General features: G+C 37.3%; 1 protein-coding gene across 1 annotated transcript; it reads right to left on the reverse strand.

Annotated features, from left to right (window-relative positions):
* Positions 1-11,944: 11,944 nt before the first annotated feature.
* CUNH15orf61 (chromosome unknown C15orf61 homolog) lies at positions 11,945-23,428 on the reverse strand. The gene is made up of 3 exons (XM_077781158.1): positions 23,421-23,428; positions 16,564-16,955; positions 11,945-12,174 (listed from the first exon to the last, which is right to left on the reverse strand). The coding sequence occupies exons 1-3, from the start codon at positions 23,426-23,428 to the stop codon at positions 12,047-12,049; spliced, it is 528 nt and encodes a 175-aa protein (XP_077637284.1). The 3' UTR covers positions 11,945-12,046.
* Positions 23,429-23,772: the final 344 nt, after the last annotated feature.

A 23,772-nucleotide genomic window follows, 5' to 3' on the forward strand; every position in this document is an offset into this window, starting at 1 on the left:
AGTGACGCTCCTTTCTTTTCCATTCCCAACCCTAGTTAAAGGCAGCCAGGTGGAACCATCACACGAAGCAGGAAACTAACCTGGGGCTGGAGTCCGCCAAAAGCCTACTGACGGCTCAGAGTTGCGTACTGTTTGCGGAAGTCCCAGGAAGACAAAAACTCCCCCTGTCCTTTACCTTGACCGGGTTTGCGCACCAATCAGCAAGAGTAAGGCAAGAACTCAAAAACTACTTGTCTTTTTCTTTCCCATCTTCCACGCCACAGATACAGAATATCATCGTCTTCCTCTCACTTTAGCAAAGAGTGTATGATTTTTTTTTGTTGTTGTTTTACCCCACGATTGCCCTGAAATAGCAAACAGCCAGTACAGGAAAAAAAAAAAAAATCAGGAAAGAGTTTAACTATCAGAGGAAAACTGCAGCAGTAGCATCATGTTCTATTATTAAATCGTTGCAGAAAATATCCGGTCTAGTACATAAAATTTCAACCCGATAGTAAAGTTTACGCAATCGGTGATGTCACAGGCAGTAGCAATAACCTTCGGTTGTTTTAAATGCCTTCTTATCCTCAGATTTTAAAGTGCATAATTATGTTGATCTGTGGCTCCTATATAAAAGTTTGTTTACAAATCGCAATGTATAGGTTAGACCATAATCTCCTGCCGGTGAAGGTGCTCATGTTGCTTTACTTTTGAGTGCTGAATTTTGTATAAATTCGATGGGAAAGGAGTGATCCATTTCCCCCCTCACACTCAGAGAATGAATTCATGCAAGAGAAAAAAATAATTTAAATGTTGGTTAGTTGAAGTATAACACCAAAAGTTTTTGTGCATATTTTTCTCTGCCTGAGTTTCTTTTATATTTAATTCAAAATTCTGTGTAGGAGATAAACTGTCTCCTTTTTAGTTACTGTAAATTAATAGCTTAGGTAGAAATTCATTTAATCAGATTCTCCAGATATTCTGAAATTGCCCTTTTCCAGGGCAGTCCTGTGAAAAAGAAACAGTTTGCCCAATGTACTTTTTATTGAAAGTTCATTTCCTATTATTTGAGAAAATAGACCACAAAACTAGAGATTTTCTATGAACTTATCATTTGTTCAAAGAGGTTTTTCATTCATAATACTACAGAGAAAACCAGCTCAATTTGTACTTTGAATTCTTCCAGATGGGAATATACCCCAAAGTGGAATTGCTGGATGATACAGTAATTCTAGTTTTGGAATTCTATTGCTGGACCATTCTTTCTTTTCTTTCTTTCTTTCTTTTCTTTTCTTTTCTTTTTTTTTTTTTTTTTGAAGTTTCTTCATTTGTTTTGAGAGAGACGACAAGAGAGCACAAGCAGGGGAAGGGCAGAGAGAGATTGGGGAGGGATCCGAAGTGGGCTCTGTGCTGACAGCAGAGAGCCTTATGCAAAGCTTGAACCCACGAACCAAACGGTGAGATCATGAGATCATGATCTGAGCCAAAACTAAGAGTCAGATGCTTAACCGACTGAGCCACTCAGGCACCCCAAATGCTGGGCCATGGTGAATGCCTATGGACGCCATGCCTAGAAGAGTGCATTCTGCGGGTCTTGACTTAAATGTTACCTTCTAGTTGCAGCCTTCCTTTAGCACACACTATGGCCGTTACAAACGAGCTCGAAACCTACTCCATCCATAGATACAAGCTAGTTTATTTTTCTCCTGGCACTTACCAATATCTAACATGTCACAGGTTTTACGCATTTGCTTGTCTCTCCACTAAACTACAACTTAATGAGGGAAGGGAACTATATGTGTTTTTGTTTGCTGCCATGCCCCTAGTACCTAAAATAGTACCTAGCACACAGCAGGCACTTGAATAATATCTGTTGAGTAAATGAATGGATTCTGAAGGCAAGTGGACTGAGGAATAAGAATGCAACTGCCATGTGCATCTCCTTACTGTCTTAAGCCCCACTTGCGCCTTTGCTTTTCCACTATCAAGACTGAGACAACAACCATTATCGACTCCCAAAGAACTACAAAACTTATAGCAAATATCGATTGCCTGCTATGTTCGAGAATTCCTCCTTCAGGGCCTACTGTGGGCCCTTATGTATACAACTCAAATACTTGTTGATTAATTTTGATTTAAAAGAACATGATTAGAATAGAGGATGAAAACAATAACTTTTCCTGTGGAGAAATGTAGCAGACACCATCCTAACCAAGCGGTCAAGGTTAACATCCCCAGTAAGAAGTCATGTTGGTATCATGTGCTGTCTAATATGATGCAGTAAGAAGGGCACTTGACCTCTGTGGTCTTCTCCCCAAAACTCATGACCCCAGTCTGATCATGAGAAAAACATCAGACAAACCGAAGTTGAGGGACATTCTACAAAGTACCTGACAAGTACTCCTTAAAACTGTCAAGGCCATAAAAAACAAAGAAACTGTTCACAGACCTGAAAAGACCAAGAAGACATGATGATTAAATGCAGTAAGAGCCCCTCAATGGAATCCTGGAACAGGAAAAGAACGGTCATGAAAAGCTGGTGAAATCTGCATAGAATCTGCAGTTCAGTTAGTTATAATGTATCAGTGTTGATGTCTTAGTTTTGGCAGTTAAGTTACATAAGGTGCTACCATCAGAGAAATCTAGATGAGGGTATACAGAAACTGTATACCACTTTTACAATTTTTCTGTAAATCTAAACACACCAGCAATAATGTCTTAGGAATATTACTTGTAAAAGGATATAATTATATAATTTACAATAGGAAAACAACTAAACATACATTTTCTTCATGTGGCCTAATATCCTTTAGTCTGTAAAAAAAAAGAACATGAAGAGGCATGAACAAAAATGAACACAGATAAATCCCTGAAAGTGTGACAGGAGAGTTTATTCTCTCCTCTTTTGGCAGGAAGGAGGGAAAAAAAAAAAAAGCACAGAAAAATTCTAGCCATCACACAGAAGCAGAAACAACAGTTTAACAGACAGTCACAGAGCACCTACTATGTGCCAGATACTATGGATTTTAGATGCTCTAAAATGAATTAACTCATTAATTTAATGATCTCACAGTTTGTGAGTTCAAGCCCTGCATCAGGCTCTGAGCTGATGGTGTGGAGTGTGCTTGGGATTCTGTCCCTCCTTCCCTCTGCCCCTCCCCCACGTGTGTGTGTATCTATGCACACGTGCACTTTCTCTATCAAAATAATATTTAAAAAAAAATGTCATTAGATTGAGTTTCTGCATGATACATTTTCCTTTAGATAAATGGGCTGGTGTTCCTACAAGTCACTTAAGCTTTATTTGTTCTTTTCATTGTTTAAATATATCTATGTTTGGTTTTTTGGGTTTTTTTTTTTTTGGTATTAACTAACAAGATGTATCTCATATTTTTGTTGCACTTATAGCTTGTAAAGAACTTCCACATCCATAATATGACAAAATTATCCCATGCATCATAGGTTACAACTACGGACTCTAAAGAGAGACTGCAGGGATTGGAATAACACTATGTATGACCGTGGGTAAGATTTCTTGGTTTCCACAGCTAAAAAGTAGGCATAAAAACAGTGCCAAAGTCAGTGGGCTATTAAGAGAGGATTGAGTGAGTTAATATGTATAGAGTGCTTAGTCTAGGACTTGGCACAAATAAATACTATATAAGTATTAGATAAACTCCTTCTTCTGTACATGAAGACACTAAGATTTAGGAAGCTCTAATTTTTCTCATTTAACTGGTATTGGTACAGCAAGAACTTAAACTGTATATTCTATCTTCAAAACAAGGTTCTTTGTGTTATACACATAGTAGAACAGCAATAAAAACCAAACTGAATAGCACAATTGGGAATCAGAGATAGGCATGCAAGAATAATAATAAAATTTCAAGGTTAAAGGAAACTGACAAAATCACCAATCTAGTCCTCTGCCCTATTCAAGAATTATCTCCATGTCTACCTAAGAAATTGTCATGCAACCTCTCTGAACATATCAAACAATCAAGAGGTAACCCATTCCATGTTTGACCAACTTAATTAAAACATTCTTGTGTCCTAGTTACTAACATTGTTTCTAGTTCTCGTTAAAGTAAGTCTAACTGATCCTAGTACTTACTTTCTGTTTAATGTTTTACTTCATTTACTTCTACATGTCATTCCGTTTGACTTTAAAATAGCATCATTTCTTGAGCAACATCTGGGTGGCTTAAAATCAGTTAAGCATCTGACTTTGGCTCAGGTCATGATCTCACAGTTTGTGGGTTCAAGCCCTGCATCGGGCTCTGTGCTATAAGCCTGCTTTGGATTCTGTGTCTCCCTCTTTTCTCTCTGACCCTCCCCTGTTTGTGCTCTCTCTCTCTCAAAGAATAAAATAAAGATTTTCAAAAATAAAATAATAAAATAAGATAGCAACATTTCTGTATGAGAAAACAGACACATGAAATGCCTCAAAAGGAAAATGCAAGATTCCAGTCTTTTTCAGAGTCCATAAAAGAGTGTAAGTTAATTCATGACCTATGAGGTATTTCAAAACTTGTTGCTGTTCTTACAAATAATCCATAGGATCTCCAGTTAAAGCATCTTTTTCTTAAAACTCCTAAAGATGAAGACAAGTTTTCTTTTTAATTTTGTATCATCACACATTCATTCCACGAAGAGCCTTGTCTATATGACAAATACTGCAAACACAAAAATTAGTAAAACATAGTTCTCATACAATTGTATACAGAAGCTGTCTTTTTTCAGTATGGCTTGAATGGACCCTGTACGTAGATTCAGAACTACTAGATTTTGTTGACAAGTAGAATTGTTAAACTTTGCCTTCAGACATGGTCAATGCAAAAGTATTTGTAAGATGAATGAATGTTGATTTTTAAATGTAATATAAAATTAGGTGACACTGTTTAGATTTTTATTCAAACGTTAAAATTCTTGGTTCCTTCATCTAATAGTTTTGGAAATTTGAAAGCATAAAAAACTAAAATTTTTTGCTTTCATCTCACAGCAGGGGCCTTAATATCATACGTAATAAAAAAAGATTACAGAAGGAGTGCCTGGCTGGTCCAATCAGTAGAGCCCGTGACTCTTGATCTCAGGGTTGTGAGTTCAAGCCTCACATTGGGTGTGGAGGCTACTTAATATAGATACATTTAAAAAGAGAAAAAGAAACTTACAAGATAATCTCCTATCTTCATGGACTTTCATTCAATTATTAAACCTATACATTTTTTAAATAAAAATATCCATTTTTATTAAACAGAATTAAAAAATTTAATCTATTAGAATATTAATTTTTATTTTGTATGCTTTTACATTCTTCCTCTTTTAGATTTGGGTAGACCACTTTTTAGGTCTGATTTTAAATTATGCACTTATATGAAAATAGAGTAAAATGAATCACTTTGTGGTTAATAAATTCAGTGTTCTGTTTACAGATAGATTATTATAAAATTACTGATATATCCTAGCAGCAGCAGTAAAGGTTATGTCAAGCAACTACTAAAAAAATCATACTACGTAGTGTTAATGATGTTACCTTAACATACCAGCTTCAGGGGCTGCATAATTGTTTCTGCCAACCCATAAATTTTTGAGTAACAACAAAATTATTGTGATTTTTCTTACTAAATAATTCATACATTACAAAGCATGTATGTAACAAGGTCCATGAATCACTAAAGCATATAATGATCATATATCTAATGACATATCTCTTTTCATAAGATGAATTCAAATAGATTTATGTATTTAGGTTAACTAAAAAATACTGAGTTTATAAGGTTCATAATTCTATCATCAACAACAATACAAAAACTTTACATCTTCTTTAAGAAGTACGGCTTCCGTGATTTGCTTTTAAAAACTGGAAGCTTTTGTTTATCAAAATCCTTGTGTTTAAGCTACTTTTCATGAAGTTTTACTGCTTTTAAATTGATACTATAAATATCACTGAAGATAAATTAATAATATAATGGAGTAGTACAATGTTCATAAACTGTATTTAAAATGATATAAGTGCAACTAAAATAGCTATAAGCAATACTATATAACACCTCATACTAGTGGTAGCTGATATTCTTTACCCAGCAACTAGGATCTAAAAGAGGATATTTTCCTTTACTAACATTTTACATGCTTTTCTTTGGTCTTATCTTTTATCTTTTAAAACAACACATCTCTTTGTGCATGTGTATATGTGTTTTTATACTGAAGAATAATCTACAACATTGCGTTAGTTTCAGGATAAAAGTATATAATAAGGAGATAAAAGTATATCCTTAATGCTACCCAAACTGATCCCAAATGAGATTTCATCTACTTAATTAAAAGTAGGTCTCATAATTAAAATTTTTTAAATGCCAAGACTGCAAAGTATAAAATGATGTTAGCATGTTTTACCTAACATTTTTCTAAACTCTGTTATTTTCTACAGAAATCATGCAGTTATATTCCACTATAGTAATATTGAGTCCCCTTTACTATGTTTTAAAAATTATTTTTATTTGTGGTTAAATACACAGAACACAAGGTTCACCATGTTGAAGGATACAGCTTAGCGGTATCACGTATAGTCACATTACCAGTCACATTATTGTGCAATGATCAGTACCATCTATCTCTAGACCTCTTTTCATCTTGCAAAATGGAAACCATATGGCCATTAAATACTAACTGCCCATTTTCTCTCCCCAGTTTACTAATTTTTTAAGTTTTAAAATCCTTTTTTAAAAAATGTTTATTTCTGAGGGAGAGAGACAGACAGACAGACAGACAGCATGAGTGGAGAGGGGCAGAGAGAGAGACACATACAGAGAGAATCCGAAGCAGGCTCCAGGCTCTGAGCTATCAGCACAGAGTCCAACGCGGGATTTGAACTCATGGACCATGAGATCATGACCTGAGCCGTAGTCGGATGCTTAACTGACTGAGCCATCCAGGCACCCCTGAACAGTTTCATTGAGAGATCATTCATGTGGCACACAGTCTTCCATTTAAAGTGTACAGTTTCATGGTTTGAGTGTAGTCCTGGGGTTATGCAACCATCACCACAATCAATTTTAGAACAGTTTCATCACCCTAGAAAGAAACCCCATACCCATTAATAGTCACTGCCCGTTTCCTCCCAACCTCCCCATCCCTAGGCAATCACTAATCCACTTTGTCTCTGTAGTTTTGTCTGTTTTGGACATTTCATATAGATGGAATCATATGAATAGGTGCTCTTTCACGACTAGCTTCTTTCACTTAGCAAGTTTTCAAGGTTCATCAATGCCGTGGTGTTTATCAGTGTATCATTTCATTTATTTACTAAATAATATTCCAATTATTCTCACAATAATAATGTGAATATGACACATTTTATGTATTCATTCATCAATTGGTGGCTACTTGTGTGCTTTCAACTTTTTGGCTAGAATGAACAATGCTGCTATGAACATTTGTGTACAAGTTTTATGTGAACACTAGTTTTCAGTTCTTTAGAGTATGTATCTAGCAATAGAATTGCTGGGTCATATGGTAACTTCATGCTTAATATTTTGAGGAACTGCTAAACTTTTCCAAAGTGGCTGTATCATTTTACATTCCCAGTAGTAATGCATGAAATTTCAAATTCTCCACATCCTTGCCAACACTTGTTATCATCTGTCTTTAAAGGGCAGAGACAGAGGGGGAGCGAGAATCACAAGCAGGCTCCACTCTGATAGGGCAGAGCCCAACATGGGGCTGGAGCCTACAAACTTTGAGATCACGACCTGAGTCAAAATCAAGAGCCAAACGCTCTACTGAGCCACCCAGGTGCCCCTCTCATTATGGTTTTGATTTCATTGCCCTAACAGTTAATGTTGAATATCTTTTCATGTGCTTAGTAGCCAAAATTTGTAGGACTTATTTGCAGAAATGTCTGTTCAAATCCATTTTTCAATTGGGTTAGTTATGAGAGTTCTTTATATAATCTAGTTACAGGTCCCCTATCAGATATATGATTTACAAATATTTCACCCATACAATCAGCTGTCTTTTCACTCTCTTCGATAGTATCCTTTGAAGCACAAAAAATTTTCATTTTCATGAAATCCAATTTATCTATTTTTTTTTCATTTCTCATTTCCCTTTGCTAATTTATCCTTTCCCCAAACAGGAGAATTTTACAGCAGGCTCTACATGAAATCAATTTCTTCACTAGAAAACTAACTGAACTTTTAGAAACACGCTGAAAACAATCTAGATTTCTTTTATCCCAGTTGTATTAAATGTATTCTCAATTAGCAGAGCAGAGTTCTCAAAAGTAGCTGAATGGCCAAACTTTTGTCAGCGGAAACTATTTTAGCCACATTTTCGTTTAAAGAAAAAAATTTTTCTCAACATCCTTTCTCCAGTTTCTGTTGGAAAAATACTCTGTGGACCGTGGTCACTACTAATAACACTTCTTGTTGTTGGAAAAGCTCTTGTGAAACATTTGTCAAGCGCATAAAATAGTATAAAAGTGAAATATGGTAATTAAGATTTGTGTTCTATCGATTGTATAGCTAAAGTAATTTTTCATTACCTACGTAAGATTTAATAAGTATAAGTAGTTAAAGATTCTTACTTGGCACTAGTCATTAGCATGTAATTGAACTAGTAAAAAAATCAGTTAAAGCTGTGTTGATTACCACCTTATCTTTGAAAGGCAATTAAAGACCTCAATCATTGCAAAAAGATTTGATTGTGCAGCCTTTATTGGACATTGATCTTTCAGCAAAGTGCAGTTACATTTTCCATTAATTTACAGTAACACAGTTTAACTTTGATACCCTAGACTGTTGACCCAGGTGAGATGTAATGCTAAGTACTTGTTTAGGTTAAGATGCCCTCAAACATCATTACTGTCTGAATGGTAAGTGCTGAACAAAAGTAGACACCCGATCTACCAGCTTTAGGATAAAGTTTCTGTTATCTGCATTAGCTTTTAAATTAAGTGAAACCAAGATCCTTATCTTTAGGTCACCCCACTCATTTAAACATCACTCCTTGTTTAACAGAATTAAGAGATATTTCATGAAGCAGTGTGGATGTTCTCGCTTATAGTTTTGCATGACTATAAATACAAATGATAAGAAATAAAATGCACATTTTAAAATAAATATATGGCTTTTAATAATTTAAAATGTTTCGATTTCTTACTGAAGTCAACAACTAGCAATATATTAGTGACCAAATTTGTGTGATAAAGAAATAACTAATTGTACAATTAACAATTGGCTATGTTAAGACATTAGCGCTGAAAAACTAGGGATTTTCGTATTAGCAACCTCTTTCATGCCCCCAATTCTTATCGCATCTTTATGGTAGTTCACAGCTTACACAGGAACTAAAAATTTTGACTCGAAATTTCTTCCAATACTTGCTAATCGACTTGTATATAAATAACAATAGATTTACAGAAATTTTATACTAAGAACACATCTTTGTTAAAAGATAGTTTTGCTTGATTTTCAAGTCAAAATCCCAATAAAGAAATATTGGCAGAAAAGCTGGTTTTGGTTGCTTCATCAACTAAGAATATTCCTGATATCCAGAAGGGCAAGGTCAGCTCAGACCCCTGCCTGCCACCTCAGGCGTCATCAGCATGTGCACACACATAAAATGCCTTCAATGTGTCCCCTTTCTTCCCCTCACCTTCTTTTTAAAATCCTTTGATTAATGAAGCCTTTTACATACAAATAGATATGGAACAGAAGAATGAGGGTTACAAAAACTGCTTTTACTGAAATAAAACTGGCATTTGCTTACAAGCATACTGATGATACATTTTAAAGTAGAAAGGCTTATTTTGTTCTTCTCAGATTACAGGTAGAAAAAACTTAAGACACAAAGGAGTAGAGTTATTAGCTTGAGGTCAAAAAGTAATACAGCACTGATACTAAAAATAGAATCAATCTCCTGACTTCCAGCAGTTATACTTTATCCCTTTTAGGCCATGGAGCTTCCGTGTATTTTCCACTTTAAAGGAAAAACCATTACTGTTCAATGGGGAGCATTTTTAGACTAAAAGGTTCACTGTAAGACTTAATAAATCCAATGAATGATATTTTAATATTTGAACCATGCCCTTAGCCATCGTTGAGTTCATCCTTCACCATGATCAACTCCATGAGAGCAAGAGGTCTATTGATTTTCATGTAATACAAGAAAATATTACATTTGCTTAATTGTTACACAGTGAGCACATGAGACAAGAAATTAAGGCTCTATTTAATGCTGCAAGCAGCAGAGAATTACAGAGATCAATAGGGTAGTTTGTCAAAGATCTTCTCCAAGGAGACTTACCTATCACCATATGGACAAGAAGTCACACTGACTGTAGCTATTGAAAAACAGGTAAGCAGAGTCAGCAGTACAAATTATCAGAAATCAAACAGGCCAGTGTGAAAAGAAGTGCAACTCTACTGAAAAGCTGTATTTATAGTCTGGTAATTAAAAACCATTTTATCAGCCTTGTGCTGGGACCAAACCTTTACGGCAAGTATTGACAAGATAAGCAGCAGTGAATGAGCAGTATTTGACTTAAAACTTATGAGCTATAGTTATTTAACTTTGCCCATTGCAGGGGAAATCAGTTCTAGCCTTCCTTGCAAAATGCTAATAGTTAGTTTTATTATTAATGAAGTCTAATGTAACACTATCTTCTTTGTGTAAGCCATTCATTTAACTAGTGTCAAGTAGATTCTTCTGGACTAAATATATTGGCATAAGTACTTCTTTGATTAAAGTGTTATTTAGAATTGCTTTTAGACAAGTGAACACTACATATATTTGAAACACAGCTCATTCTCTGTAGCTTATTTAAAATGACTACCTTGAACGAAATCAGTTTGTATTACTTTACTCTGGCATTTTCACCTCAAGTTGCTTCCAATCACTTTCTCTACTGATTTGCCAGAAGTGAGTACCCAGTTGTTGGTTAGATTGTATTATAGAATATTTTGCTATAAAAATGTGTAAACGTTGCAGAGTGTCAGCAACACATTAACATAAAATGATATATAATGTATGTTTGTAATTATGGGAGAGATCATAAATCTTAAACACCCATTGGTTTAGAAATTAAATAGTTCTACTTAGTTCTCCCTAAATTACTCCAAATTTCTGAAATTTACCCTTCGTCTGGGTGTTTTGTAACTACCCCCAAGGATAAATTTTTTTAAATGACTTTGCTTTCAAAAATGCAATTAACTTAATAAAATCTTAGCACAAAACTGCCATCAGGTCTCTAAAATTTCAGCCCATTTCCCATCACCAATAAGTGTATGGATATGTACCATTTCAGCTAATTGCTTTTATAAACAGTCACCACATTTATTCTTCTGGGTCTTTGTAGATCTTAATTGTCCATACAGCTTTATCAGCATGCTACTTTAACTTTTAATAAGTCTGAATTTCATTCATCTTGCTACATTTACATTAACCAGAGTCATTTTTTTTTAAAGTAGTATGGTATTGGAGGTTTAGACAATATGAAGGCTCAACATTATACCTGGACCTCTCATCCAGGTAAATGGCACAAGGGCTTTAAAACATTCCCATTTAAAATCCTGGCAGCCGAACAGTTTAGACTTCAGACTGCAATTAGAATTCATCACTTTTGGATTTTGCCAATAACATTATCTCTACCTATATCCTAAAATCCTCTACTTCTTTTTCCAATGTCATGGAAAAGATTTTTCCCCTTCCTTCTTTGGGTGGATGTCTCTATTTTCTCTTCAAAGAATCGATTTAAATTGTTAATACCTAACTAGAGAATATATATAGGTTATAATCATTTTTTATCTGTAATTTAACCTAATTCTAGGGGGGAAAATGGTGTATGCTTCATGCATTTGTAGTTCCCATTGGCTAAACCGAGTACGCAATATATAACCATGTATGAAAAGCTTTGCCTCTTGGCAATGATTCATCTTAAAGAATCAGACACCACAGAAAGAAAAAGGTGCTTGCAAAAGTTTTATTTTAAAGGGTCAAAAATAAATATTGTATATACACACAAGAGAAAATCCACTGATATTTTATGTTCTCCAAGGCCCACCCTTCAATACATGGCACCTTCATCTTCTTTATTGAGAAAGTAAACTGTTATTGGCCCATAACTGGTATGCACAGTCTCTGTGACTCTAGCAAATAACCAGGATCCAAGTCCATACAATAAAGTTGGAATACCTAGAAAACAAATGGATACATTTTTATGAACATCAATACTTATTAATCACACATCAATATATTTGTCATGGTACCAATCACAAAGCACTCCTCAGCAAATTATAAAGTTATAACAAATTATAAAGTTATAAAAATATAAAGACATTAGTAAAGACGGACTCTAATTATCTAAGTGCTCAACTTTAACTGTTTGTGGAACTGTGTGAGACTAGAGATCTTTGAAACTATAGATGAAACTGGTTTAAACTTTAATTTGAAGCAGTTTATAAGCACTAATTCATTACTTCCAAGGAATTATGAATAATTTTATTATTACTTTCACAAGTAAACAAACAGAATATTCATTAATTTAGTTGGAGATGCTCCTGATTATTGGCCTTGAGCTTAAATTACTAGGTCAAATTTACTGTGTGTTAAGTTAAATAGTAACACTGATGGCTAAAGTAATTTTTTGTACAACTTAAAAGAAACTGGGTCAAAGAGCTGTCTTCAAAACCGAAGGCAAAATGTAACTCTAAGGAAGATTTTAGTATAACAGGCATGAGAAATATTCTCATTAGTATTTTTACAGCTGATCTGAAAACAACCTTGTTTCAACCTATTTGGAATAGGTATCAAGTAGATTCCAACAATGTGTTTCTTCTTTGGAGTGTTTCCATTTGATAAGATCTTGATGTTATATTTGAGATAAGTGGCCATTTGCGATTCATGGAACTAAACATACTAACCAGAGATAATGGATTAAGTGCTCATGCATATGAAACTATAGTGGACACAAAAGAAACTTTCACAATTCCTATCTTTTTTAAGGCGCTTATTTAAATTCAGTGACTATTGACATATTAAAAAACGTGTAAAACCAACAGGCATCTGAATCAATAACAAACACTGTATGCTCTACACAGTATTAAATTTATTGTTCCCGTGTAGGAGCTGGATAGAAAAATGACAATTTAAAAGAAGAGCTGTCCATTTGGAAAATCCCTCTTTCTAGTTAATAGGGAAATCATACGCTCAGGACTAATCATCTTGCCAAATTTTTTTCTTATTTTTCTGCAAGAATATATCTGTTGTGTTATGATCTTTTTGAATAAGTGCATTGGACTACTTTGTGCTTATTCCCTGAAGCTGCATTCCAACCACTGTGATGCCAGAGATTAATCAGGGGAAGCGTCACTCTCTGGCAATGAGAACAGGAAAAAAAAATGCCCATGCAGGCTGGCACCTCTCTATTTTTAGGAATATACTGGGTCACAGTTTGTCACTATCACAGGGTTCCCTGGAACTCCTATGAAATCTTTGACAGTATATTGCCTTCTTTGCCTTGGTATTACCCAAAAGAATCTCTAAATGCTTGCTTCAAGGGAATATCACAAAGAAGCCACAAAAACTAGCATCATAAAGCTATTTATAAATAATTTTATCAGAAAGAAAAAAAAAGGCAAGTAGAGTGTGGTTACCGAAGTGCACAAGCAGAAGTGAATGAAGAATAGAATAAGTTGAAATAAAAAATTAAATACGGCATCACAACTTTAAAGCTGAAAATCAATGGGGTCAGGAAGAAAAAAACAGGTTCCAGAAACAAGTATTAATTTTTAAAAATATACCGACAGTAAAATATGTAAGATATGCCTTTTTAACCAATTTAGCATTGGTTTAAATCTTTCTATCCTCAGCAGACATAAATTTAAGGAACGGCTGGTGAAACGGAAACCTTGCTTTATAGTACTTATCAGTTTCCAGTTAAAATATTGGCATGTTTTAAAAACCACAAAAATCAATAGTCAATATTTTTTTCAGCTAAAATGGAGAAGTGATCAAAGATTACTAGCTTAATAATAACTACATTATCTCTCACTAAGAAACAGTTAGGAACCACTGTCAGTAATGTTTGGTAGGGGATAGAGTTGTTTGACAGGAGTCAAAAATTCTGTATTTCTTTTTTCCTGCAGTCTATTTAATGCAGTCAGGCTAATACACTAATTGAGAAGATTTGCCACTTACATATTTAAAACATAAAAAAAAATAATTTTATGGCACATATGCTATAAACTCTATAAAATTCTGTGAGAAATTAAATTTTTCCCAGACTGAAACATAACATCAAAATCAACATGAAAGTCAGTTCTTTGCATAATAATTCATTTTGAGTCAGCTGAACAGTAGGTAAACCACTGTCAAATTAAGCACTTAAAAAAAATTAGAACTTCTTAGCAAGTCTCCGATTACCCATTCATTCCAATGGTAAGTTGCTTTTCTTAAATCTCAATCTACTTCCCAGCAGGATACCCAGACTGATAAACCGTCAGTAAAATGTCAGCTTCCACTGAAGGGAAGGCAGAGGAGAGAGGGAACAAATGGTAAAAGAGACATCTTTATTATTTACAAAATGGACAAATGAATTACTCCGATAATTACTAGTTTAGAAGGGAATAAGAGGAATACAATCTTAAGTATTTTTATTAATAGAATATGTACTTGATGAGCCAGAGGGGCAACTGTACATCACAGAACAGGGAAGAAGCTATTATCTAATTCCCTACCGTAAGACAAAAATACAAAATAAACATTGTACCAAAGTGACGAATACACTACTTTTTTTAAAAGTCCAGGAAAAAAACTCCCTTTATCAGTAAAAGCCAATTCATATTAAAGCACGAATGAGCAGAGAGTTTTCCTTTTTGTTTAACTTAAAACTCTTATTCCCATGTAGGCAGGATTTTTAGAATTTCCAAAAGACCATTAAATCACTCTTCAGCATTCTCTTCCACATAAAAAAAATTACAACTGTTGTTTCTTTCCTCAAAAGGTTCCACTTCTCTGTGTGAGAATGTTCTGTGTATTCTAATTTTCTTTGGATTTCTTTGTATCTATATGTAAAAGAGAAACTCCTAATCGTTAAGGTGTTCTTAAGGTGTTAAGTTTTAAAAGAAAACTTTCTTTAAAAGGCATTTGGCTCATGGCTTACCTATAATCCTCCAATTATACTTTTCCTAACCTGTAACTGTTACCATTTGGGAAGAATGATGGCTTCTTATTCTGCAAATGCTAAACTTCTTCTTAAATCTAGTCATCACTCCAGTTTTTCCAAATAATTTTGAATTGAATCTAAGTGAGCTCACCCTTCAACTTTGAATCAACCTCAAAATTAGTGGGCATGCTCTATATAGTCCATCAACCAAAGAGACAAATTTTAAAAGGCATACACATTGCTAAATAAATACTCTTCTCCTTGGTGGACTGAACCCAGGACAGTCCCAGTGCACCAATGGCTCAAAAATCCCATGAGAGACATATGTGCTATTATAAGCAAAAGTACATAAATACCATATTTCAATTTAATGAGCTATCAGAGTTTTATAATACCAGTGCAGATATACAGGGGCTTCACTTTAATTCCGGTTTAAAAAAAAAATGGTTGGGTAACATGGTTAAGCTACCAGGTTCAGATTCTGAATTACTAAAATCTGGATTAATATGATATTACCTATTAATAGGTACAAAACATCTTGAGGCCTTTCTATTTTTCACTGACCTAGAAAAGATATACCCATGTCAATGTTGATGCCTCTTCTGTCATTAGCCAAAAGAAAATAAACATCCATCAAGAGTAAATACTCTCAGAATTAGAATATTCCCATGAAAACGCAGAAATATTAAAGACGCTGAGTCTTTTAAATATCCTTTAGGCCTAGCACCTGAGGAAGCTGATAGGACTGGTGAAAACCGTTAGCGTTTTCAGTAGAACGCACTTGGTGGGATTTCACAGAGAGCAAGCAATGAAACTTACAAAGTAGCTGCAGTTTTTATAATAATGAATGCACTCAAGAGAATGATGGTCATGAACGAATCCTGCCATGCAATAAGGCATTTCTTAATTTCAGAGCCACTTTCCAATGGGCACGTTTCCTTACACCCTCTTACTGACTGCCCAATGTAGGGGTCCTCCCAGTCAAAAGCTGCAGCAGGTGTGGACAGAATGAATGCCTCCTCCCCAGCAGTGACGCAGTGTGGTCCCTAGATACAGACCTGGGCTAAAGCTCCACTTTCCGGGGAACGGTTCAATAGCATCTACTTAGCCCCGACAAGCACCTACTGGGGAGTGGAGGGCCGGGGAGGTAGGAATACAAAAGACCAGGGCCAAGGCCAGTCCTAGAAGGCAGCTGAGTGAGTGAGACGCAGAGGCAAGGTCCGGGAAACCCAACAGCGCCGGGGGATCCAAAAGCGCCGAGCGCGTGCTCCCGGGAGAGGCCGAGGCAGAGCTCCCCTGCGCTGACGGGGCCTGACCTTGGGCCGGGGTCTCGACCTCTGAGCGACGTTTGTCAGCGTGCTTTGCAAACAGTGATCCCATTGTCGGCGGGGCGTGTTTCACCGACCCGGGCCACTCACCCAGGTTGACGACCTTGAGCGCTGTGAAGAACCGGTCCTGCCCGGCCAGGTCCTGCCAGGGGGCCTTGGAGCAGTGGTACTTGATGAAGGGGAAGCAGCCGGTACGCAGGACGTGGTAGTTGGCGCCCTGCACCGGCCAGTTGAAGTGCGAGAGGCCGAACTGGTCGTTGCGGACAGCGCTGTAGGGCACGCAGAAGGAGGTCCAGTGCGGCAGGCGCCGCTGCAGCAGGTGCAGCGTCAGCACCTCCGAGGCGCGGGGCGGCGGGCGGGAGGCGGCGCCCGGGGCCCAGGGCCCGCACNGCCCCCGGGGCGCGGAGGCGCGTGCGCACGAAGCTCTCGCGGCCTCCCGCGGAGCGAGCGGAGGGTACTGGGGGCGGGCCCCGGGACCGGCGCTGGGAGTCGGGGTCAGCGACGCAGAGGAGGTAATTAAATCGTCACGTGTGACCTCATGTAGTTAACAGCTCGGGGGCGCCGGGCGCGGACTTTTGGGAGGTTTATCTGTAGGGGTGTGAGGAAAATTAAGGCTTAAAACAAATAACCACCCTAGTGAGTGGCAGAACTGACACCCAGATCTCGCTTCCAAGCCTTGGGCTCAGGTGACATTCTTAGATGGAGTGGTCGAGGAGACGTTTGAGAGGTGACATCGGGGAGCTGAGTTAAAACCCAAAAGTCCCCAGATTTGCGCTGGCCGGTAAAGTCGGGAAGCACATTTATGTTTAGGTCTTTGCTGTCATGTTCACTGTTTAGGGTAAGCCCCAGATGTTTCAAAATAAAAAGGTTATTTTTGAAAAACGCCCCACATCATCTCTGTGCATTGCCCAGATGCGCCCCACTACCTCCCTGCTAAAGCTTGGTGACTGCCAGACCAGGGATCTGTTAGGTATGAACCTTCCTCAGCTACCCATTATCAATTTATTACTTTAGGAAAACCTTTTCTCAAACTTCCCAGCTGCTTGAGGTGTTATAAACACCTGCTTAAAAAAATTGTTTTTTAAAGTTCATTTACTGGGGAGAGACAGAGACAGAGTGGGTGAAGGAGGGGCAGAGAGAGGGAGAGAGAGAATCCCAGGCAGGCTCTATGCTGCCAGTGGGAGCCCAAAGTGAGGCCTTAACCCAAGAAACCAGGAGATCATGACCTGAGCTGAAACCAAGAGACCAAGAATGGTATGCTTAACAGACTGAGCCACCCAGGCGCTCCATAAACACCTGCTTCTAAAGAAACATATCTTCCTGTTTCTCCTAAACTCATCTTGTTTGGAGAAACCATTCATAAATAAGATGATGTGTCTAGAAAGCATTGTATGTAAAAGAGAGAATCATGTGTAAGCACTATATAAGAACTATTATTGGGATGAAGGATAGTGTGGCTAGTTTTTACATTTTCCAGGTTTTTTTAATAGTTTTTTTTTAAATGTTTTATTTTTGAGAGAGAGAGAGTAGAAGCAGGCGGAGGGGCAGACAGAGAGGGAGACACAGAATCCAAAACAAGCTCTAGGTTCTGAGCCATCAGCACAGAGCCTAATGCGGGGCTGGAACTCACAAACTGTGAGATCATGACCTGAGCCGAAGTTGGACACTTAGCCTACTGAGCCACCCAGGGGCCCCTAAAAAAATTTTTTTTAAGATTTTAGGTGGAGGCATGATGTGGTTAGATTTGCAATAGAAATGGCTACGGGAGGCTAAGACGAGTCAGGGAGGTGATTCAGTATGGTGATTTTCAAATTAAATTTTAAAAGGCATTGGAGTCTTTTTCAAATAAAATCTGTCACAGAACCCCAACATAGCAAGTAGATGAAACCTTGTGTTTTATTATTAAACATTTAAAAGTTCAAATTTGTAACGTCAACTTTATAGGTAAATTAAAAAAAATGAGGGTGGTTTGTTGTCTTAGGGTTTTGTTTGTTTTTAGCAGACAAGGAATTTATAGGAGGGAAATTGGGTAGCTAAAGTAATAAATAGTCTGAAGAACCAAGCTCAGAAAATGGGAAGGAACCAAGGGAGTCTGTGAACAGCAAAAACCAAGGGAAACTAGTCTGTTTTTCAGTCTGCTACTGAAGCCATGACTCTGCTCTTTTATGCCCGAAAATTTTTGAAGTTGGGGGTTATGGACAACAGTAGCAGTTGGGATAATTACAGGCAGCTTCAGGACACTTTCTTATTCTTCTGTTTTGGTTGTACACTAACAAGTGTATTCTGGTCACTCCAGAAAAGTAAATACAAATTAGAGTGGTTTAAAATGACTTACGTTGAAATCTTGGACATGTGCTTCAGTTACAAAGATGGCAGGAGGAAATTAATTCTGAGATCTACACTAAGATGACTTCACCTCAAATGAATCTGTGGGCGCTTTGCAATATGTTACGTTTGGTCATTGTATCTCTTGGCTGTGTAAAAATCTAAAAAGTGCAACTTGAATCAAACATTTGTGGAACCTAAAGCATGTCTGAGAAATTCTAGGTTTTGTGGCATATATGAAGTGAAAACCACTGATAAAGACAACCACATGCTTAGATTAGGGTCACTGCATCCTCCCATGAAGGCTTAGGAAAAGGGCTTGGAACCGAAATATTTCTACTGGAAGGTGCCCTCTTGGAAAAAGCTCATCAGTGCTGAGGGTTTCCTTAATTCAAGGCTCCATGGCTATTTCTCTCTCTCCTACTCTATGGTGGGAAATTACCAAAGAAAGCAGATAGAAGGTGGATCACACTAAGGTATTCAAGAGCATTTGAATGGAATATTACCTTAGCCTAAAGATTCAGAGCTGGAAGACATGACTTCTGCTATCTCTTCTGATTGTACGGTGCTGGTTCCATAATTGAAATAGATAGTTTCTCAAAAAATCCACAACTCAGATCAGTTCCACATTTTTTTGAGGTTTTATTATTTTAAATAATCTCCATACTCAACGTGGGCCTCAAGCTCACCACCCTGGGATCAAGAGCCACTCCACCACCTGAGCCAGCCCAGGCGCCCTTAGTTCCAATTCTTTTTTTTTTTTTTAATATTTTTATTTATTTCTAGGAGAGAGAGAGAGAGAGAGAGAGCGTGAGCAGGGGAGGGTCAGAGAGAGAGGGAGACACAGACTCTGAAACAGGCTTCAGGCTCTGAGCTGGCAGTCAGCACAGAGCCCGACGCGGGGCTCAAACCCACGAACCGCGAGATCATGACCTAAGCGAAAGTCGGACGTTTAGCCGACTAAGCCACCCAGGCGCCCCCCTTAGTTCCAATTCTTAACGACCATGAAACAAACTGGCTTAGAAGTTGGCATCCAAAAACATAAGTCAACGCTTAAGAAACACTGTGTTCAATAATTAAGAATTAATGCAGTAAACACACAAATACTTTGTTTTACACAAAACATGGAGAAATTGCAAACCCCTTAGAAGGAACCCCTTAAAAATAACTATGAAGATTGATGCTGTGTACAGCATTTAGCCTGTGCATGGATATGATGTTGCTCCTAGAAAGAAGGGATTTAGCTTTCTTGTTTTTGTTTTAAAGGCACCTAGGATGCCACAGTTGTTCAGAACATGTTAAAAATTAGTTCTTCAAAATTGATAAATTTTAATAAATTAAAATTAAGAATTCTATTCATTAAAAGGCACTATATTAGTAAGAGAATCAAAAAGTAATCCATAGGTTGGGAGAAGTATTTGCAATACATCTAACTGACAAAGCATTTGGTATCCAGAACAAATCACTAAAAAAAGACAATCCAATAGAAAAGTAAATGACATATTTGAATGTACTCTTCACAAAGGAGGATATCCAGGTATCTAGACTATCCATATGGGAAAAAGTGCTTAATTTCAGTAATCATCCAAAAAAGGGAAATTAAAACCACAATGCAATACCATTACGCACGTACCAAAGTAGCTAAAGTAGGTAAGTAGAAAAATACTGAATGTTGGTGAGGATATACATCAATTACAACTTTTATACACTGCTGGGGCAACCAATTTGGAAAATTTTTTTGCAGTATATTTTATAGCTACGGATGTAGTATTATATGTAATGTTATGACCCAGCCATTCCACTCTTGGATATATATTTGTATTAGTGTGGCTGCCATGACAAAATACCATAGACTGGTTCCTAAACAACAGAAATTTGTTTTTCACTGAAAATCTAAGATCAGGGTGCTTGCTGATTGGATTCTTCTTGGAGAACGTTCCCTCCCTGGCTTATAGCTTCTTTGTACTATATCTTCCCATGGCAGAGAGAACTAGTTCTGGTGTCTGCCTCTTTCTCTTCTGATAAGAGCACCAGCCCTATTGGATGAAGGTCCCACTCTTTTTTTTTTTTAATGTTTTATTTATTCCTGAGAGAGAGAGAGAGAGGGAGAGAGAGAGAGAGACAGCGTGAGCAGGGGAGGGCGGGAGAGAAGGAGGGACAGAATCTGAAACAGGCTCCAGGCTCCGAGCTGGCACTCAGCACAGAGCCCAACACGGGGCTTGAACCCATAAACCGTAAGATCATGACCTGAACCGAAGTCAGACCCCCAACCAACTGAGCCACTCAGGTGCCCCTGGATGAGGGTCCCACTCTTAAGACCTCATTTAACTTTCATCACTTACTCAGGGACCCTATCTCCAGATACTGTCACATTGGCTATTAGGGCTTCAATATTTGAATTTCAAGGGGTTGCAAACATTCAGTCCATAATAGTACCCAACAGAAATTATGTGTACATGTTCTCCGAAAGACAAGTAGTAGAATATTCATAGCAGCACTATTCATGTTTGCAATATTCAAACTGGAAATTACTCAAATGACTATGAACAGTAGAGTAGAGAAACGAATTGTGGCATATTCACTTGATGGAATACTATATAGCAATGACAACCTATTCACACATAGCATGCATGAATCTCATGAACATAAGGAAGAGTGAAAGAAGCCAGACACTAAAGGACTTGTAATTTGCTTTCATTTATATGAGGTATAAAAAGTGGGCAGGATTCATCTTTGCTGTTAGAAGGCAGGGTAGTGTTCACCATTAGCATGGGTGGAGGCATAGGGGGGCCAGTGACTAGAAGGAGTGTAAGGGGACTTCTTGGGTGTTGGCATTATTCTGTTCTTTTACTTATCTCTATACTTCTTTATTTTAAGACATTTTTAGGGTAATTTTAGGCACACAGAACAATTAAGAGGAAGGTACAGACATTTCCCCTGTGTCCTCTGTCCCCCACATGCGTAGCCTCCCCGCTTTGTCACTACTCCCACTAGAGTGCTCATTTGTTATGATTGATGAATGTGTGAATGATCTGGATTCTAGTTAAATGAGTTTGTGAAAATTCTTCTAACAACATGTATGGTATTTGCATTTTTCTGCATCTATACTATACTTCAATAAAAAGCTTGAGAAAGATAACGAATTCTACAGGTAGTATTACATATTAACACATCCTATTGTTAGTGCTTATCAAGAAATACATATAGAGAACATTGATAGTGGATGTGACCCAAATGTGACTTTGTTCTCATGTCGATTTTACCACCTTGCTGTGAGATTATGATTTACTCACATTTTTCTAATGGCATTATTTAAAAGAAAGTAGGGTAGGCATGTAGATTTTAGTTCACTGCTATTCTTAGAGAAAGAATTATAGGCAAGGCCCTGGTAACTTGTCAGCAAGTTGGTAAAAGATAAAGGTATTCCGAAAAAGGGATATAAATGTTCATATTTAGGAGTTCATTTACAAACCCCAGTTTGAGGCTTGAGGACTTCTGGTTCAGGGAAAAAAGGACTGTAGAGATAATTTTGTCCTGATTCATATTCCAGCATGCTTTGGAACTTAAAAACAGATACCCCCAAAAAGCCACTGACCCGACTCTCCTAGGAACCCAAATCTGCTTAATGGCTCAGTGCCCTCTAAGCCAAGCTCAGCACCAGAGGAGGTGGCATGAGTTACCCCTACAGCTGGATGAATGCTCATTAATTCTCCCCACTCCCATTAGTGGGGAAATCTGCTACTCCATTCCTGTATCTTTTTTTTTTCCCCCTTCCTGTATCTTTGTGTCTGCCCTGGCAAGGGCAGTATACATTGGCTTTATGCAAAATTATCCTTATGGAAGTACTGAATGATAGCAGAAGTCATTAGGAAAGGAAAGAACTGCTGTATTCTTACCTAAATCTTGAGTCCTGTGGAACTGATTGATGTTGTGAAAGCCTCCAAGGAGTTGGCTGGCCGCTGGGGCTGCTGTTACAAAGAGTGGCAGGAAGCATTACTCTGGTGAAACATGTAACTGTGAACAGAGGGTACAAAGATCTCATCTAAACTGCATGTTTTGTCCAAAGTACTCTCAAGTTCTCCCCTCGCTGGAAACTTCCTAAAGCCAGGGACTTAATGCCTATTTTGTTAACCTTTTTGATTCTAGCACCTAGGACAGTACTTGGCATATGGTTAGTACTCTACTTTTTGAAAAAATGAAAAAAAAAGGGGTGGGGCGTAAAGTGAATACAATTAGTGTAGTTGAAGAATGTTGGAGAAAATAATCGTAATATGTAGTGTCAGTGGTTTGAATTTAATTAACGTTTGAATTTTGGTAGTTAGAGAAATTAAACTATAGAGTAGGTAAGAAACATACCCAAGATCTTACGCCAGAATCAAGAATCAAAATTCTGACCTTCCAATGTTCTGTGAGCTTTTCATTAGGAAACACTTCTCTTTCCTTCTCCTCCTATGGATGCTAGAATCTGGTGGCAAGGACACATATTGGTGACTTTTTGAAACTAGATAGCGATTTATGCTAATAGATAACACAATCGATTTTATGGGCATGTTTCCAATATTACAAATCCTATGTAGTCAGTGTTTGGGGAAGCATTTGAAAACATGGCCAAATAAATTTACCTCGTCATGTGGGTCATAGTTATGTTCCCAGCTTTGTAAAGTGAGCTTTGTTTTACTAACAGATACAGGCATGAAAAGCATATGACATTTTTGTAGCACAAGTCATATTTTCCTATTGAATTCCAAAGATGTTGTGGCTTTATTGCTGATCTTCAATCCATAGTGGCTTTTAGCACTTTAGCTGTAAGTCTTTATGCCCCCTCCCCAGTCTCACTGTCAAGTAGTTAATGATCTATAAACAAATACTGAGATGCCCTAAGGGTGCTCTCCATTTAAAGGGGCCTTGAATCATTTGATAATAGAAATACAGTAGTCCACCCACTGATTTATGATTTGTCAGTTTAGATTTCCA

Source organism: Crocuta crocuta, unplaced genomic scaffold (assembly GCF_008692635.1).
Source record: "Crocuta crocuta isolate KB4526 unplaced genomic scaffold, BGI_CrCroc_1.0 scaffold130, whole genome shotgun sequence".
In the NCBI taxonomy this organism is placed as follows: domain Eukaryota; kingdom Metazoa; phylum Chordata; class Mammalia; order Carnivora; family Hyaenidae; genus Crocuta; species Crocuta crocuta.